The sequence below is a fragment of the Mercenaria mercenaria genome, chromosome 2, assembly GCF_021730395.1.
Source record: "Mercenaria mercenaria strain notata chromosome 2, MADL_Memer_1, whole genome shotgun sequence".
NCBI lineage: Eukaryota > Metazoa > Mollusca > Bivalvia > Venerida > Veneridae > Mercenaria > Mercenaria mercenaria.
This window is the reverse complement of record NC_069362.1, coordinates 8,690,341-8,711,536: the sequence shown is the minus strand read 5'-3', so window position 1 is coordinate 8,711,536 and position 21,196 is coordinate 8,690,341. Positions and strand designations below refer to the sequence as shown.

At 34.2% G+C, this 21,196-nt stretch overlaps 1 protein-coding gene across 1 annotated transcript in view; it reads right to left on the bottom strand.

The window, feature by feature from the left end:
• Nucleotides 1-1,899: 1,899 nt before the first annotated feature.
• The window catches only part of LOC123563132 (PRKCA-binding protein-like), a 51,338-nt gene continuing 32,041 nt past the window's right edge, over nt 1,900-21,196 (bottom strand). Inside the window, exons 4-7 of the mRNA XM_053524368.1 lie at nt 15,818-15,887; nt 13,574-13,658; nt 12,688-12,782; nt 1,900-4,293 (exon numbers count right to left, since the gene is read on the bottom strand). Coding sequence (XP_053380343.1) covers nt 4,064-4,293; nt 12,688-12,782; nt 13,574-13,658; nt 15,818-15,887 — 480 coding nt within the window. The 3' untranslated portion in view covers nt 1,900-4,063. The remainder of the gene's footprint in view (nt 4,294-12,687; nt 12,783-13,573; nt 13,659-15,817; nt 15,888-21,196) is intronic.

Below are 21,196 nucleotides of genomic sequence, written 5' to 3'. Positions count from 1 at the left end.
ATCTTATTAACCCAAAGTTATTTAAACACTCAACGTCCCTTTTCGATTATTGCAGAGAGGTGCTTAGGTCTAAATATATAGTACCTGTGACAAGTGTAAGGATGTTGGAGTCACATTATACCCTGACCTGGATTCTTGCAAATGCTCAGTGAAAAGCCTCAATACACACAAAGGCAACTATCCTGGATAGAAGCACTACTGGCCCTTTAGGCGGAAATCTGTCAAGAGCATTTCATATATTTCAAGACAAGAGTTTGATCTTACATAAAGTTGTTGTCCATTTTACTTCCGGCTCTCAGAATGTCAGCTGTTAATCCAGATGTATCCTGAATATACAAAGGCACCATATGCTTACTTCAAATCAATTAGTGCCATTAATGATTTGATAATGCAAGTGCGAGTCTTACCAGAGGAAGCAGTCAGTATGGCTATTGACCATTTAGTGGTACACTCATGACAAGATACTAGTCTATGTCTTAAGTAAGGCCCCAAGTGGCATTTGGGTCTCCATCTCCTGTTCAAAGATTTGGAAAAAAATTCAACAGGCTACTTTCAGCATCCAGCAAAGTTTCCACTTTTAGCTATGCTATATAAGGAAGTTGAAACTGACAGCATACATGTTGAAGCTAAGTTATAACCACCTTAAAGTGAGGTAAACCCTGACTGAGTTCAAATAAAAAAAGGCAGTCTGAAAGACATCCCCTGCAACTGTTCTGGATAGTGAAAGAGTTGATGGTATTTGGTGGAAGTGTTGACGTTGTTAAGTATATTTTATAGTCCATGTATGATGACATCAATGAATTTGAAAATCCTTCAAGGGGTTTAGGTGATACAGAGCTGACACAAAATGGAAGGCCCAAACCTTTGACCTCGCGTTGTGACCTTGAACTTGAGCCAACATGGCTCACGTCATCTTGATGAGGTGATCATTTGACCAAAGTTTCATGATAAAAAAGAGTTTAGGAGATACAAAGCAAACACAAAATGAAGGGCTCAAAATTTTGACCTAGAGTTGTGACCTTGACCTTGAGCTGACTCAGGAGTTCAGCACATCGTCTTGACGAGGTGATCATTTGACCAGAGGTTCATGAAAATCCTTCAAGGGGTTTAGGAGATACATAGTGGACACAAAATGGAAGGCTCAAACCTTTGACCTTGAGCCAACATGGCTGACTCACGAGTTCTGCACATTGTCTTGATGAGGTGATCATTTGTCCCAAGTTTCATGAAAATCCTTCGAGGGGTTTAGGAGATACAGAGCAGACACAAAATGTTACGGACAGAAGGATGGACAGGAGACCATTCCTATAACCCCCAACACTCATGGCAGGGGATTGAAAAAAGAAGTTCACCTATTTCACAAACACAAGTTTAATTATGTCATTTTGCAATTTCATGTCCCTTTAATATAAGGTCGCAATTGTTACTTACAACCTTTTAAGGAAACATTTTTGGAAACTGCAGAGAAGACCATAAACTGTACATAAAAATCTTGTGTAACCCTGTTTACTGAATGAAAAATGACATTTCTTTTTTTAATATAGGGTTTCTTTTTTCAATATAGGGTTTTGTCTGTTACTTACAACCCATTTTTGGTCACTTTAATGTTGATGTCTGTACTGAATAAAACGGTTGTATTTGACACTTACAGCTTTTTAAGAGTACATATTTTCAGTTCTAGTGAGAAATCTGTAAAACAAAATACTCATTTTTTTTTCAGTTTACTTAAGAGTCCCTTTTATTTCTGGGACACTGAATTTTCTTTAGGAACCAAATGTTAAATTGGATTTACCACCAACGAACAGATTCCAGAATTCCCTGCTGGAACTGTTCTGTCATTTGTACTGGTATCTTAGGCATAAAGGCTTTTTTTTAAATTAAAGCACTGAATAACAAAAATAAGTCATACTTTTTATTAACTTTTCACAATTTAAATTACAACAACATAAGAAATATAAATAAACAGATCTACAATCAAAAAAAAAATTAAATGCAAAGAAAGTATACAATAAAATATTTCACAACATTTGATAACATATTAACATCCAACAAAGAATATGAACAATGTACTCTTAAGTATATATGAATAAATAGTGTTAACTTCTTGATCTTTGGTAAATTTCTCAGAAATGTTTACCTAATCTGTAAATATGACAGCTTTAAAGCTTATGCTTCCAGCCTTTCTTCTCACTTGCATTTGCAAGAAATATATGATTGAATGAATACAGCAGTAACAACAAGTCTGTGTATCCCTGTATGTGTCTGACCTAATAAGCCTTTAATATTTTAAAGTTTACATTTCAGAACTATAATCTGCTGCTATTGACTGTTGACATCTTATGCTATATAACGTAAAATCACATATTCCCCCCCCCCCCCCCCCCCCCCCCCCCCCCCCACAGGCTAGAAGTTTGCTGTATCTTAAACTGATTCATATGGTAGAATATTCACAATATATGAGCAACTTGTTATTAAAGTGTATACTGTATTTAACTATAACAATACTTTCACCAACATGGACAGTTAGCAAATATTTAGCATAATTAAATCCCTCGTGAAAATTTCAGAATTTACAGTATTCTGTAGGTACCCACTATCAATTCTTAGAACATTGTATGAAAATGTAATAACAAAATTAAATTGTTGAATCTCATAAAATTGGAATTCTTTATATGTACCCAGTACAATAGTTTAATTGGAATGTATAAAGAATAAATACTATGGATTTCATAAGAATCTTTAACAATTAAAAAAATGTACTTCAGAAATATAGATACTTAAAGTACATAAAGAGGTAAAATACTGGTAGGTACTTTAAGTACATACAAAGGTAAGGGTAATGGCATATTACTTTGAAACCATGGGAAAACTTCTGTTACATATATGGAATATATGTATTATATGACATCACTTAGTTCACATAGTTCATGTAAACTTTATACCAAATTCCTGTTAGACAAAAACATGTATGTATACTATGACATCACTTCATTCATGTAACATTCTAATATTGATACATCTTGTACGTTATACAGAATGAATACATTCAAATTAAAAGTTGAAGGGTACACAAGCAATTAAGTTTCTACAGTAAGTCAATGGCAACTACACATGCTCTATATTATATTCTGTGTGCATTAAGTAACATTTGCTTTCTAATAAAATCCTTCAAAACCAAATTATTTTCAACACTGAAAAAATAAACATGTAAGCTTTAAGATGCTTTAAAGTAAACATGAAGTCAATAATAAAGGAATGAAACAGACAAGTCAAATGGAATATTGCACAACACTTGCTATATAAGAAACATTTAACACAAAATAAAGAAGAAATTGCTAATTATGAAATGTATTTAAACAGAAGGGTTTACAAGTTCATTTCTATTATTTTTTTGTTAAATTACATAAATATTCTCACACAAGGGAAGAGATGTATAAATGGTTCCCATGAAAGCATGTTTTATCTCTGACAAAAAATGTGAAAAGTGTTATACAGAATGCATGATACAAAATCAATACTTAAAAGTGAAATTTCCTTTTTTTCTGGTAACATGACTGTTGTTTCTTTCTTCTGATTATTAACTGACAACTCTGAAGTCTGACACATAGATACCATATGAAGTGGAACTTTAAAAGATATGCCACACTGGGTGTACAATTTAATGGTTTTACACTGTCAGACAAGCACTGATTAGCCACACTATTAAATATCAAATCAATTACAAGACTCAAATTATCTTGTCATATAAATTATGCCCAAAAAAATTTGCCAAGACAGTACAATGTTCAAAATGATTATCCAAATATGAATATGATGAAAAATTAATCTTAATGGCTATGAATTTATTTAAATAATAACTCTAAACTTATGTGAGAAATTTTATGCAAACTACTGAATATTTTTGGAACTATATCGTCACTGCTGCAAGTTTTGTAAAATAAAATAAAACATCATTTATCACAAACAATCTATTAAAGCAAAGATTTGATTTCTGGAAAATGGATCTTATGAAAGTGCTAGAATATTGTTTAATTTGGAGAAAATGAAATCAATGGCAGCATAATTAATCTGTTGATATTAAATCTCCTGATATTTCTATCCCACGTTCCTCTTGGGCTTCCTCTTCCTCCTCGCCATCGTTAAACTGATTTGATGTGTCGTAAGTGAATGTTCCTCGGGAAAGGTCGACTTCAATTGGGAACACAATGGCTGTTTTCATGACAGTGTGACAGTCATTATGGTATTTGGCCATACCTGACACGAACCGCTGCAGTTGGAACACTATGTCTTGTACTGAAATTTAAAAAATAGAGTATGCAAATTAATAGGGCTGTCACTGATAACTATATTTCATGGAGTTGGTAGAAAACTTGAAATACTGATTTATAATATACTTGGTAAAACAAGAGGGCCATGAAGGCCCTGTCTCACTCACCTGACCTATTGACCTAAAGATCATCAAGTTTAACATTCTGACCAAGTTTCATTAAGATATGGTCATAAATGTGGTCTCTAAAGTGTTAAATAGCTTTTCCTTTGATTTGACCCGGTGACCTAGTTTTGAACTTGATCTATAGATCATCAAGCTTAACATTCAGACCAAGTTTCATTAAGATATGATCAAAAATGTGGCCTCTACAGTGTAAACTAGCTTTTCCTTTGATTTGACTTGGTGACCTAGTTTTTTATCCTACATGACCCATATTCAAACTGGACCTTGAGATCATCAAGATTAACATTCTGACCAAGTTTTATGAAGATACAGTTATAAGTGTGGCCTCTACAATGTTAACAAGCTTTTCCTTTGATTTGACCTGGTGACCTAGTATTTGACCCCGGATGACCCAATATCAAACTCGTCCAAGACTTTATTGAGGGTAAAATTCTGACCAAGTTTAATTAAGATTGGGCCCAAATTGTGACCTCTAGAGTGTTAACAAGCTTTTCCTTTGATTTGACCCGGTGACCTAGTTTTTGATCCAAGATGACTCAATATTGAACTCGTTCAAGATTTTATTGAGGGTAACATTCTGACCAAGTTTCATTAAGATTGGGCCAAATATGTGACCTCTAGAGTGTTAACAAGCTTTTCCTTTGATTTGACCTGGTGACCTAATTTTTGACCCTAGATGACCCAATATCAAATTTGTCCAAGATTTTATAGAGGGTAACATTCTGACCAAGTTTCATTAAGATTGGGCCAAAATTGTTACTTCTAGAGTGTTAACAAGCTTTTCCTTTGATTTGACCTGGTGACCTAGTTTTTGACCCCAGATGACCCAATATCGAACTCGCCCAAGATTTTATTGAGGGTAACATTCTGACCAAGTTTCATTAAGATTGGGCCAAAATTGTGACTTCTAGAGTGTTAACAGTCAAATTGTTGACGGTGCCACCGCTGCTGCCGACGGACGACGGACACAGGGCGATCACAAAAGCTCACCTCGAGCACTTTGTGCTCAGGTGAGCTAAAAAGTCCTGCACAGCTGGATGTTTTCTTCATAATAGCGCAAATTAAAAAATTACATGCATTTTTGGATTTACCATAGTCAACAGATATCTGTTACAAGGACACTGGTCGAAACAGAATGAAAATTGATACATAAATGATCAAGTTATAACAGTTTACATGCACTGGGGGTAAGCCTTCAAAAATGGCAAAATTAGCAGTAAATTTGAAAAGTGCTCAGAATAGTCTTGCTTTCATTATTTCCTCACACACTGACCAATTACACACAAACAAAGTCCTGAATATGAGTAATTTATTCTATTACTGATCAATCAAACACTTAGTAACTTAATTACTTTGTTTGTAAAATGAATTTTATAAAAGAAAATAAACTTGCGATCCATCCAAGTTCGGCCACTGTCACAGTAATGGCTAATGTACTGCCAAGGTGTCAGTTAAGACGACTAACTAATGAAGACTGGGCTCGTGCCCTGGGACATTAAACTGGTATGCGACCCCAGGATGTTGCAACGATATCTGGAATTCACCGGAGTACTGTTGCTCGTCTTAATCAGCGGTATCAAGCAGAGTGTCACATTCAGCGTGGAGGATATACGCATTATTAGGGTTTGGTAGTAAAACAGTGATTTAACCATTTTTGACAGAGGACCCTTGGGGACTTCTTTTATGGATTACTCAAGAACGGATACTTGGATTTTATTTTCGTTTTCAGTTCTGTGTTAAGCTTTGATTAAAGTTTAATCTGGTATATTCATGTTTGTTGTGTGTCATATAATAACTAGATGTGTGTCCATAGGACACAGGTGCCCCCACTCCTGCCATTGTAATATGGTTTTATGACTCGGGTTAAATAATTTTTAAGATGTTTGGAACACAAACTTTTAAGCACCTTATGTGTATTTTTCACTTAGTTAGCCATAACTCTGGCCTAGCTGAGTAAAATCCTAAAGAGGACACTTCACAGGCTATAAAACAATCCTCTAATGTTTTATGATTCTAGGTCAAGTACATTTTAGCATACATGTTTCACAAACTTTTTTTTTTAGTAAGTCTGGACAAGAAGTCTGGTCTTGTGTAATGAAAAAACTTAAAAAACAAAATAAGTCAGGGGCTATAACTCCTACAGGACTGAATGAATCCGGACACGAAACCCCAGGTGCACAACCGCACATGCTGACCAACATTCCTGTAAACTTTGCTGACTCTAGGTAAAATACTTTTGGAGCTACACGCGACACAACATTAAAATGACCAATTTTTTACTAAGTCAGGGGCCATAACTCCTACATGACTGAATGAATCTGGACCCGAAACCCTAGGTGCACAACTACACATGCTGACCAACATTCCTGCAAAGTTTTGTGACTCTACATCAAATACTTTTGGAGCTAGGCGCGACACAACACTAAAATGACCAAATTTTAAAAAGTCTGGGGCCAGAACTCCTACACAACTGAATGAATCTGGACACGAAACCCCTGGTGCACAACTACACATGCTGACCAACATTCCTGTAAAGTTTTGTGACTGTATGTCAAATACTTTTGGAGCTAGGCGCGACACAACATTCTCGGAAGGACGGACTGATGGACAAGAGCAAATCTATATGCCCCCACCACTCATGGGGGGGGGGGGGCACAAAAATATAGTCACCTAAAATATCCATGTGTGCAGAACTTTTTTTACCGATTATATATGCATATTCCTTGCACAAAACTTACTTGAAAACTTGTCATACAACTTGTGGGAAATGCCTTGTTTAAAAGTCATATTGTTTCTGTTAGAAATAAATAATATTACATGAATGTGTAATTCAAATCAGTTTTTAAGGTTTCTCTGTCATATATGTTACGATAAAGATTTACAGCCCATATTGGTAATATCCTGTAAATAGTGTAGTAATATTTAGTAATTTTTCTGTTCTTGATAATTCCTACATTTTTTTTGCTACATTAAAATATAAATACTCCATGATTCTTGAATCCATATATCAATACAGACTTTACCTACATAATGTGAATATAATGTAAACAAGAGTAGTTTGTAAAACACAAAATGCCCCATCTCCCATACTTGAGGTTACTGGTATAAGTATGTAATTTTCGACTAAAGTATATGGTGACCTTGGCCTTTGACTCTCTCCCCCCCAACCCCAACCCCCAAAAAAAGTAGGAGTCATCTACTGACCATAGGAGGTATCATTTCATTTTATGAAGTTTCACAGGGATCTGTTATGGAATTATCTAGTTATTGATAAGAAATTGTTTAAGCCTCTAAGGTCAATTTGTCACCTTATAGGCAATGACCCTATGAAGTTAAGAACAAGCATTCTCCAGGTATAGACTGGATACCAAATGGTCTAACGGTGGACTAACATGAGTAGAACATTATCAAGAGGACAGAATGGGTGGCCAAATGAATTTTCTTAGCTGTACTGATTATAACGCAACTGTTTTTGATATGTAGCATCTCAAATACATTGTAATGATATTTTTAAAAGTCACAGCATGTAATGTGCCCACAACAGTAACAAGACGGAGGTAACAACAATTTTCATTTTATTATTTCCCTTCATTGTCATTTTACCATAGTTGAACTTGAAAATGTCTGTAAGCATAAAAGCTTTTGGTGACTGGTTGTATTTCACTTTAAATATTCTATGCCACTTAAAAAATGTCTAAAACCTTTTTATGACTGCTTAACTGGACATAATTCTTTCTCCTGATCCTAAAATACTAGAGTTGTCTCCCTTTTTCTTTATCAGCTGACTGATTCTTCAGAAGAACTATAATTACTATTGCATAATACCAAATTGAAATCAATAACTGGGCATTCGTAACTGAAATACATGGATCAATATTAAATTTTCTTAATTGTCATTAGAAAACAGGATGTACAATAATTATATAATGTTTATTTTGAATAGAGTTGTTTAAAAGCATAACTGTTATTGTACAAATTCTGTAGTGTAAGGTTAAAGGAAGGTAGTGTAGAGTACGTCTTCCTATGTCTCGGTTACAGGAAACTTTATATAGATTTGCTGTAGTCTAAAAATAGACTTCATTGTCTTCTACAGCTTATGAAACTAGATTTATAGAAAGGATTAATTTATGTCTGACAGGTGATAAAAAATCAAAACACCTGTACACCAAGAATGTTAATAAACTTGTAGAACATTTAGGTTTTAGAGACTAAATATTCAAACTTGATACTGTACAGTACTTTTAAATGGATGTAGACATGGCAAGAGAAATAAATCTACGAGGGTGTCCAGCTTTATTCGGAATGGACAAAAAAGATGTTGAATGTGTAATCAATGTGATCCAAGAATACGGAGACAGTAATGCAGATCTATTGGGAATAACAATTCATCTTCGAAAAACAGGAATTATCAGTGAAAGAAATTGTAAATGTCTGACTGAATCATATCATCGCAACAATGATATTTCTTTACCAAAGTACATCTTGAAAGTTATGACTATGATTTCAATTGAAGACCTATGTTTTATTCTTGACAATGTAGGTCGAAATGAAATTGCTTACAAGCTGCGGAAGGCCAGGTATACAGGTATATATAAAAGTCCTCAGAGAATACAAGTGCCCTATACTGATCTTATTAACAATTTCTACAAAGGACAGAAAATCATTACAGACAATAACTGTTATGATGAGGTAAAGCGAGAAAAGAAAGAAAGGTTCAGAAAACTAATGGCAGATTGTGATCAAGTAATCACTTCTTCTCAGCACAGACATGAGCAACAGAAAGCACTCGAGAGAAAAGCTGTCGCTCTAGTTTTACTTATGCAACAGCACAACAATCCAGAGAAACGAAGACTCATTCTTAATCAAGCAATCCGTACTGAAACAAATGGGGCAGACAGCACCTCACTTGAGATCATTTATCACTCCAAAATGGCATGTACTGAAGCTTTCAAAGGAAACAAGGATGCTGCTATTGAACATATGACACAGGCAAAAGTTCTTTGTGAAAACATTTCGCCATGCTTCGCTATGATGTCTGCTTTGCATGACTTCCAGGTGATGTATAAAGTGTTCTTCTCAGTCGAGCAATCAGATGATATGTTAGAAAAACTTATAAAAGCAGGTGAAAATGCCCTGCTATGTATGCTTGAAGAAAGAGATAATGTCCAAATTATTTGGAAACGAATAATACTCCAATTCATGGGAATGTCATTGCTTAACATAAGACTCGACTTCAAAGTACAGAGAAAGCGTAAAATTACCAGAGAAAACATTAAAAGAGCCAAAGAAATTCTTAAACAAATAGAAAAACTCAGTGATACTATTGAGACAAGACGACAAATGATAAAGTGTTTATGTCAAGGAGTCATACAAGCAGAAGAAAAAGATATTGTCAGTTCTGAAGCGTATGTTAGAGAGGCAGTAGTCAAGGCAAGAGATGGAGGCTGTTTCCATACACGTGAACTACAGAACATTGAAGATTACCATGCTCACCTAACAATGTATCTCAAGCCTTCCACAACTTCTAGTCTTTTTAGCTTTATCATTTTATATGTACTGGTTTTTCTAGCAATCTGTATGCTTACCTGGGTTCAGGCTGGGCCAGAATTTTAAGCAGGATTCATTCAAGAAAATAGGGAAAAGTGACAACGATGAAATGAGCAAGGCAGACAGAAATTTATATATGTTGACAAATATTTGACAAATTAAAATGGCATTACATATTCATACTGTTTTTTTATTACACATTTATTAATGTGTAGTATTTTACACAATTATACACACAGACATGCTTACTTCATGTTTACATAGAAACTGTGTTACATACTTACTGTGTAGCATTGGTTCATATTTTCAAATATGACATAATATATCTTTAACAACTTTATATTGTTGACTGGGGTTGGAAACCCCATAATTATGGTCATATTCATAACTTTTCAGGGAGACAAAAACCTTTTCAGGAGAAAGAAACTATTTCTTGCATAAACGCTACTTTGAAGTAGCATCATTGATAACTCTTTTCTTGGCACACCTCAGGTTTTTAGTTTCTTCAAAATCACTTTAATATTGCACGTATACAGCATATTAAATTGTAAATAATCATTTTATATGTGATATAAAACTGTTTTGAATTAGAAATTGAAGAAATGTCCTTTTAGGAGGTCTTTCAAGAACTTGTTTATGGGAAAATTTCAGTAACAATGATGATAATGGGTTTATCTTCAGGAGGTATTAATATTGTTTTCTACTTTAATATTATTTTTTCTCTTGTTTGATTATCAGATACCTGCAAGAAACTAAAAAACATGTATGAGGTTTTATAAGTACAAAAAAATTGTCCAATAGGAGAGATCGTGTTTATATACAAACGTTGAATTTCCTATTTTTAGAACTGATAAGACAAAGGTTGGGTGGGCAGACGCCGAGAGTCCATATTTTTTTTGTAAACAGTGATGTTTTTCTAACGGTTAAAACTTTCTTAAAACACAATGATATCAATAATTTTTTGATCAATGGAAAGTATATAAAACAAGCAGTTTATTGATTACTTTTAATTATTATTTCGAAATAAAATGGATTAATTGTGAACACTTAACTTACAGTGTTTTTTTCTAAAACTTTGGAGCATCGTTACGCCGCTATTAAAATTATATGTCATTTAAAACGGTTTTTCATTTTAAAAAGATATTTAAATTAGAAAATATGAAAATCGTAAGCATTTCAAAACTTTTTGAATTTTTAAAATCCATGAATTAGCTAAAAACTTATCAAAAATTAAAAATTCCGTTCCCATACACAATGTAAAAACATTTGTTTAGCCCACCACCAGATAAACAGGTGTTAGTGCATGACGTCACGGCGATCTCTCCTATTAACTGGAATTTTTGCATGGCAATTTTGCAAAATTATGATTGGATAGGACATCCAGTGTTCAGCATCAAAAATTCTAAAAGGCTTAAAAGATTTTTTCGACAAAATGACAAGAGCTGTTTGTAAAACATATATGCCTCCTATGATGGCCTGTTTGCGACAAGCGGACATGTATTTTTTTATGCTTTGACCTTAGCCTTTGACCAAATAATTTAAACAAGTGGGCAACAGTAGACAGTGGCCCTTAGTCGCTCAACTGACAGTTTAACCTTGTAAATATGTATGACACACTGAATCATGAATGGTAACAAGAGTGTTTACTATAAACTAGTGGCCAGTAAAAGGAGCCAAGTGCCACCATTTGGACAGATTTGGAAGATCCATCAAGTGGTTTATGAAATGCTGTTAAAAGGTATTTCTATTTTTAGTAGGGCTGGGACGATTTCAAAATCTTGAAACCGGTTAATCGTTTGTATGAAATTGAATCGAACCGGTTAATTGGCCTCCATATTGAAAATGCTGTTTTCTTTCCTGACGACCGTATCAAGGTACTTTCGGCAGCTGACTTCATTAGGAACTTACGGACTTTATCGTTTGCAAGCAGTATGATAATAAGTCATATTTTGGTGTATTTTATTTCAAGATAAATCATCATGTCAGGCAAACTAGAGACTACTGATTATGTTAATGTGTTTTAACCGAACTATACCGTGGGTCTACATGCTGGTCAATGAAATGTATGAAGATCAAGGAGTATAAATTTTACTGGGATTATAGGATGTTTACTGTTTTGAGAGCGATTAGCGATTTTGCAAAATTGAAACCGGTTTCACTTAGTATTCGAATTGGACCCGATTAATGGAGTAATCATCCCAGTTCCAATTTTTAGCTCTAGTGGCCTCTAAAAGGGGCCTAGTTCCTCCGTTTGAATAAATTGGGAAAAGACCTTATCATAATGCTACAGATCAAATCTGATGAAGATCCATCAAGTGGTTCCTGAGGAGAAGTTGTTTAAATGTATGTGTATCTTTAGTTCTACCGGCCCCTAAAAGGGCTGAATGCCCCATTTGAATAAAACTATGAAAGGGCCTCATAATGATCCTACAGACCAGACCAAGAAGTTGCTGAAAGGTATTTGTATTACTAGCAGCCCCTAAAAGGGGTCAAGTAGGAGCATTTGAACAAACCTGAGAGACAGCCTTGACAGGATGCTACAGACCAAGTTTGGTGTAATTCTGACAGGTAGTTTCAGAGGATAACATGTTTATGTAAATTGTGGATGATGGTCTAACCTCTACACTAATAGCTCACCCTGAACCTTTGGTTTAGGTGAGCTAAAAAGTTACACTATGAATTCTCACCATGTTTTTGGTCGAGAAGCTCCATTTTGACTAAAACATCAGACCTCATCTTAGCAAATTTTACCCTTGCATCTTGTCTACATCGCAATACTAGTCTGAAATGAGAAAACAAAACCAGGCTTTACAACAAAGCTTTATTCTTAAATACTCAGATTGTAGATGTACAACTGACCAATATAACAAAGGAAGCATACATTTTTATATCAAACACAAGCATCACTCTGCGCAGCAAAATCCCCTAAAGCAAACATGTCTATCATGTTTGAGGATCACAGGTCAATGCATTCTGAAGTTAGTGAGTGGAAACTGAAATGCAACTGGACAAATCAATTTTACTACATCTACAAATTTGTAAATAGGTTTTCCACAAGGTAGTGATTTACAAGTATTCATAATGCCATGTTTCTAGTTAAACATACTCACTGTACTCACATTTTCTGAACTCTACCTGTATAGTTTCCAGTAAACTGAATTTTAATTCACAAACATATATCAAAATTCCTGTAATGCAGTTTAACCACATCAATGTGTACCATAGATCTGTAATGCATTCTTGTTTTCCGTTCCCTATACTGTATAAAGATTCTTGCACTTTCATTTAAAATTTCCTTTCCCCATAATGTATAAGGAATCCTCTCCCCACCTGTATTCATAATTCTATGTCCCCATACTGTAAAAGGATTCCTATATTTGCCTGTATTTATAATGCCTTTTCTCTAATCTGTTCTACATACCTGTATTCATATTTTTAGTCACCACACTGTATAAGGATTTATCTACTCACTTGTATTTATAACTTATTGTCCCTATACTGCATAAGGGTTCCACTAATAACCTTTATTCATAGTGCATTGTCGTCCTACAGTTTAAGGGTTCCTCTACTTGCCTGTTTTCATAATTTCCAGTCTTAATTTGTATATAAATTCCTTCACCACCCAGTATAAAGATTTCTCTACTGCATTCACAAATTTCTGGTTCTCATACTGTATAAATGTTCCTCTTGTTTTTTTTATACCCCTATCCCCCCGTTAAAAATTTTGTTATAACTGTAATGTAGTTTCCTAATACCCCAAACTAACCTGTTTTCCCCATAATTTCCTGTTTCCCCCTTTAAAAAAGGGTTTTCCTGCATGCAGCTAACTATATCTTCTCATCCATCTTTTGCCCTTAAGCGTGGATGAAAATGTACAAAAAAATCGTGTTATTATCCCCCCATCATCCCCAAACATGGATCAATTTTCATCTTTTTTTTATTAAATATTCAAAAAGGGCTCAATTGTTTTTGCATTTAAACAAAGGAAACAGTCAACACAGCTGTCCAGGAATAGCGCACTTCGCTTTTCGATGCGGATAGTGAAACGGGGGACATCTGGGAAACTGGGATGTCCTGGGTTTTTTAAGACCCCCAAGGGGAAATGAAAATATTGCACAACAGCTTGAGTCGGTGTAAAAAAAAGTAGTAGAGAATAAAGAAAAAGTGTTCAAAACCCTTAAAAGTATAATTTAAGCAAAAAAGGGGGCATAATTATAAAATATTGGTGCAAGAGTAGCCCCTTGTGAATATGTTGGGCGATGTTGGGGAAAAAACCTCTTAAAGTAGAATAAAATCCTTTTGTAATAACGAGATTAGTGAAAATGCATCAAAAATTAACCTTAAAATTTTAAAGGGAAAAAAGGGGATATTCTAAAAAATTTGGGTGAAAGAGTTATGCCCTTGTGCATTGTGGGGGGGTTTAAGGTGGATTAATATTTTATGTTTGAATCAAATAAATTTAAAAAAAACTGAGTAAAGGAAAGTGTATAAAAAACTTTAACCTGAAATTTATGTAAAAAGGGGGTAATTAAAAAATACTGTAGAAACTTTTATGGCCCTTGTGTCAATGTTGAGTGATGATCTTGAAAAACTTTTTAAGTTTGAATAAAATCCTTTATAATAACTGGATATAAAAAAAGGCATAAAAATTTAACCTAAATTTTCAAAGTAAAGGGGGGATAATTTTTAAATATTGGACAGAGTTAGGGCCTTGTGTATAGATTGGTGGGATGATGATGAGGAAAATTGTTTTAAGTTTAAAGAAAATCCACAAGAAAATTACGGGAAAAGGAAAAAAAGAAAAAGTGTAAAAAAACCCCAAAGGGGGGGACGCGGAAGGACACGGAGCAGGGGGGTAGGAAAGCTCCCCATTCCCTTGTTTAGTCAAGCTAAAAAAAATATTGTGAAATTAACAATGGGAAAGGGGGTGAACCCCCTAAGAGAATTTATGATGTAAATTATGATGTCAAATAGCAACTGAACCCCCTTTAAAATCGATGGGATGAACGAAGTTCGGGTTTTTTTTTATCATCGTTTTTTAGCTTTTGGGAAATGAAAAAAACAATGCCTTTCTATGGTTTAAGTAAGTTTCCATGGTTCCTTGTTCAAATTTTTATATTTAACCACTCGGCTAACACTCTTTTTGTTCAATTTCTGCACTCGAACTCTAAACCTTTAAAATTTTTCATAACATGTGAAAGCTTGATTTTTTAAATAACTGACTTTTCTTGACTTTTTTTTTACGGGCTTGCAATTTAAAAAACATTCATAACGAAAAGGCCCTGCCAGGTTACTTATTTCATTTCATTTGAAATTTCTGCCCAATTCAGTTTATTACTAAACGGTGTAATCGAAAATGTTCCATAAAACTCTTTTGATTATAGTCAGAACAGTCCAAAGATATAAAAAATTTGGAACTCCCGAAAACTTTAAACCTGTGCAACACTGATACCAAAGCCAACAACAGTGATATCTTGGGAAGTACAATAACCTTCCTTATACTTACGATACTTGCACTTTAAATGTATTTTTAAAAACTGATTGAAAGTATTTTATTAAGTGGCCTATGGTAAAACTTTATGGACATCAATTTTTAAAAGTATTCCGCTAAAATACAAATGTTAAAAGTTTAAAAAATTTTAAATACTGGATTTCATGAATATAAAACTATTTCAATTAGTCAATCTGTGAAAAAATTTTCATTTCATTTGTAAAACTAGTGTTTTAATAGAAAGTAGGTTTTCACGACACTCCCAAAATTTAGCTTAGTTTTACAGAGAAACATGTTATTCATTTACCAGGTTTAAAAAATTAGACCCAGGATTTTTTTTGTAAGTCTGGTGTCAGGTACTGCTTTGTTTAAAAATGTGTTCAAATCACTGATCATCTGTTCAAATATAAATACAGTCAAATGCATTACAATGAACAAGAAAAGAGATCAGTGGGGTAATTACATGAAAAGACTTTCATCAAAAAAACTCTTCTCACAATCAAAAAAAAATTCTATATTAATATGGAAAGGGGAAAAAATTAAAAAGGGTGCAAGGCAGGGGAGAGGAAAAAATTAGAAAACCAATTAAAAATTTGCGGTATAATCATAAGTTTTTAAAAGTTTAGTTGTTAAACCCCACAGAAAAGTTATAAATAGGAAAGTTTCATCATGTAAAAAAATTTGAAAAATCACATGAAAATTTGAAAATGTGAAAGGCTTTTTCGTTAAGTTGAACGTAAAGAAAGCAAACGTGAGTCGGGGGAACGGCTCCAGCCCAAAGGAAAATGCCATTGTACGTTATCCCCCTTCTCCGGGTCCAATGGAAAATATATACCCTTCAATTGCACTTTTTCCCCCTAAAATGCGAGTTTGCTATTGGGCCTATGATATTAAACGACAAGTAATTTCCCTTCCCATAGTGCGGTCACTTTTTCCCCAAATGTTTCTTTTGAATAGCATATTTCCACAACCTTACAAAAAATACAAAACCTTTCCCCTTGACCTTTAGTCAGACAACTCACGATTTGACAGGTTGAGTGGAAAAGTTTTTACGTCTTTTCAACTATTGGGTTTTCGAAAAATTTTATATGAAACTGAAGACCCTTGGAATTTTTTTTGTTTAAAATAAAAAAAACAAAAGTGTCCACTTTATGATTTAACATTTAGAATAATTTCTAAGACCTTTCTTTAAAATTTTCAGTTTTTTGTAACTGTGAATATGTACCCCTTTTTTGTTCGTTTAAGCTTCATCTAATGGCTACAGCTGCATCATTAACGGTAAATGGGAAATTTTATCTGAGTTTTTCTATAAATTTTAAAAGAAAACAAAAAAAAAGAAGTGTCTCTGCAAGAAGAAATATTGAGAAAATGACTGATGCACAAGAAACAATTCCCAGTTTTTAAATTGAAAGGGAAAATGGAAATTGAAATGGGTACTTTTTTTTCTAGGGTATCTTTGTTTCCCATATCCCTTGGGGTGGGTATAACTGATAAAGGGCTTTTCTTTTCAGGTCTGTACCGTGTTAGGATAGCCCCTTTTTTTCTTTGGTTTTGTCTTTTTAGCAATCCTGAATTTTAAACCAAGGTATGTTCTCTTAAAATGGTTTTAAATATTATTAAAAATGACCGTAAGATAATAAAAGCGGGTTTACAAATTAGTTGGATTTTATCCTTATATGTACAAAAATATCCCAGTTCCTTGAAAACAGTGTTTGATAGGAAGTGAAAGGTATTGTTTCGGGTTTCATTTTTCAGCATTTTTTAGAAAACTCTCCGTCTCTGTTGCTTCACAACTGTGAGAAAGTTCACTGGCTGAGGTTGGGGTTTTCTCTAACACCTTACTTGAAACGTCCCCAAAAACTGTATTAAAGAAAATTTAATGGCTCACCATGAGAAAACCAAAAAGGCATTTGCGGCCAGCATGGATCAACCACCCTGCACTCGGCGCGCAGTCGGGTCGGATCCATGCTGTTCGAAAAGGGTTTTTCTCTATTTGAAATGGCTTTGAAAGCAAAACCCTGGATCCGACCGACTGCAGGATCGCGGTGGTGTGCAAATGACTATTTTTTGGTTTTTCTGGTGGGCCATTTGTCTGTTTATCTTTTTTGTCGGTTTTTTTCAACACAGTTCGCAATAAGGTTGCTTTAAAATTGTCTTTATAACCATTTCAGGGCTTAAGTTTTTTAAGTGGAAACTTTTTCTTTTTTTACGTGCAAGCAGCTCCCCTTTTGGGAAACGGCCCCAAAGTCTTTTTTTAAATGAGGATAGTCAAGATATTTTAAGTGCTCTTCCAGAGCATCCCCTCTTTCCCTTTTTTTTTAGCAAAGGTGCAGCACTTGTGCAGGACCTCTTTTTATATTATACCCCTACAAAATGTTAGGGAGGAGCGCCACTAAACCCCCGTCGCCCTTTCCCTTTTTTATTTGTGTTGTTCTCGTGTAAAAGGGCATTACCACTGCATTACGTTTGACTTAAAAATAGCTTTTTTCACTTAAACACTTTTTATTTATTGTCCCATTCCTTTGTGGACTGTGAAAGTTAAATGTACACCTGGGGAGTTTTTGTGTGTTTAAACCCCTTGTAGTTTCAGCTGTCCTCTCCAAAACCCCTAAAGTTTTTCCCCGGGCCCACTATCAAAAATCAAATAAATCATGAACTCTGGATAAATGATACACATCATTTGAATCCTTCTTTTAAGCAAACAAACAAAGCCACAAAATCCCCATTCTTATTGCTTTCTAGTATCTGCATTGTCATCAAAACATAAAAAAGCCTTGTGTAAAAAAAATTAAAGGGAGCATTTTTAAGTGTTAAGGTGTCAGTCGCTAAACCAGGGGGCAGGGTTTTGGGCCCCACTGGGTATGACCATGCCTTCTCTATGAACCCCAAATCTTTTTTTTTCCGGGCGTTAATTGAAGGGGTTTTAAAAAAGCTTGATTTTCATCACAATCAAGCTTTTAAATTAGTATAAACAAATCTAACACTAAGCTTTGATTTTAAAACCTGCTTTCCTCTTTATTGAAATATTTTTTTCTAAGTTCTTCAACAGCAGAAAATTTTTATTTAAACAGAGATTTAAAAACCCCTACGCAAACAAGTGAAAGAGACCGGGACTTGAGGACTACATTTAGACTTAAGAATAAAATATTCAATTTTCCAAAGCTTGTTTCGGGGGAAATTAATACGGAAATGTTTTGGGGGAAATTTAATACAGCGAAATAGTTTGGGGAAAATTTAATAGGTTGAAATAGTATCTGGGAAATTAAATACAATCTAAATCTTTTTGTGCTGTCTGCAGCTGGGCTCTATTAATTTTTTTCTGAACAAATTTTAAAGAACCCCCAGGAACAAAAATTTATTTTTTTTATTTAAAAGTTTGAATTTTAGACAGTTCAAATACCCCCCTAAACAAAATTTGTTTCATTTTCAAAAAAAAATTTATCAGTATTGACCCCTGTGCGACAAACACAATTTAACCTCCAAAATAAATTTAAACATATATCATTATGAAACAATTTCCTTCGTTATTTGAATATATTTTTTAAATTTTTCCGTATAAAAAAAAAATTTTTTTTAACTTAGATGCTGTCTTTTTTCACAAAATTTAAAAACCCTTTTAAAAATGTAAGACAACTTTATGTGCCAAAAATGACTCAAAAAACAAAATAAATTACAGTACAAATGTACTGCAAATGGGAATGGACATTTTCACCTATCCCACTTAGATTAAATTTCCAGTAAAATTAGGTGTAATCATGCTATTTTCCTAACACAATAACACAATGAAACTGAAAAAAAAACTTGGCTTTGCGGCAAAAACCAAAAAACAAAAGTAATTATATTCCCAACACAGGGAAATTAAGGTTCTATAACAAGAATAAAAGGAGAACATTTTAGTGTGCAATTCGTAAATAAGACAACATTATCTAGAAATTTATGATGTACTGGCCATAAATACGTAATAATAATTTAAAAACTTATTCTTTTAATAAAAAATTATCGGGAAAAGAACTTAATGGGGCAACAAAATTTCAAACTTGTTATTAACGTAGTTTTAAAAATTTTGAAAATCTGTTAATCGGCTGAAATTTGGTAATTACAAATTAATGACTAAAAAAGTAAAATTCAAAAGACAGTATGAAATGCGAGACAGATTGTTTGTCTAAGAACTAAGATCTAATGTTCAATGGTACAGCAAATATATCATGTTAAATGGATGAACATAACAAGTAAATCTGTCCCCTTGAAATAACAAAAAATCTTGTTTGATTTTTTCAGGAAAAGCTTTTGTATTGATGAAAGTGCACTAAAAAGAAGTATGAAAAAACTGTCTCGGTTATTATCGAGCTATGGACAAGTTGCAGAACCACTGAGCTCCGAAAGCGGACATATCACCAAAACTTTTAGCAGAGGAGGAAAAATAAGTTAAAAAATAGTGGGGGGGCCAGTGTGTTTAGTGGGAAAGGGAGTGATGCAATATAAAAAAAAAAAGGGAAATAAAAGTGATTTTTTTTAAAATTTTGTTTTGAGGGTGGGTAGGGGGGGTGTAAAAGGGGGTGTTAAAATGATGGGGGAAAAAAAGGGGGGGGAATGATTTTAAAACTTTGTGCCACGCAACCGTAATCATTTCAAGTTTAAAAAAAATACCTGAAAAAGTTTTGCCCAATTTAAAAAAATAAGGACAATTTGAATTTTAACTCAAATTTGCTGCAAAACTTGACCCTTTTCTTGCCCCGGTTTGATTTTCTCGTTGGCACCTACCAAGAGCTAAGTTTGAAATCAATACCTTGTTGAATAGCTGTTAATAGTTATGCTCCAGATAAGAAATATGACAAACAGATTAATTTGACCTTTGAGCTCAATTTGTGACCTTGGCCGTTGACCTACAAATGATTCATGGGCTGTGCACATCATCTTATTGCCACCTGCCCATATGCCCAGTTGATGTCAATCATTGATGATTATTCATTTTTGTCCTGGACACAAAATTACCCCTTTTCTCTATTTTTGTACTTTATTTGTCTTACCATCCGTTAGCACTTTGAACTTGCCCCCTTCTACCGTTTTATGCTAAATTTAAAGTCAAACTTTGAAGGTTATTAGTTTTGCTTATAAAAAAATGGAAAATGGATGACAACAAAGTGTAGGGATCATCACGAATTGCTCCAGTTTTTTTAAAATTTGGGTTAAAGAATTAAAGTTTTTATCCACCAAAAAAATAACTTAATTGTAAAAAAAGCGCTGTCATAATGGTGCAAAAAACCCCCCCAGGCCCCTTTTCCTTTTCCTGGGGACCTTGACCTTTGACTGGGGGACCCCAAAGTCAGTAGGGGGCATGTACTCAAAAAAACTTAGCATGTGAAGTTTTAGGTCCCGGGTGAGTGGTTCACGAGTAAAATGCCTTTATGCAAAAAGTTAACATTCGCCCCCGTGACCTTGACCTTTGCTGGTCCCCAAAGTCGTAGGGTCATGTACTCAATAAGTACTATCAGCAATGCTTCATGCAAAAATTAACTCGGCCCCGTACCCTTGACCTTTGACCTGGTGACCCAAAGTCGAAAGGGTGTGTACTCAATATGTACTATCAATGTGAAGTTTGAAGATCCTGGGTGCAGTGGTTTGGAGTGAAATGCCTTTAAGCAAAAAATTAACATTGGTCCCGTGCCTTGACCTTTGACCCCAAGTCAGTGGGGTCGTGACTAATA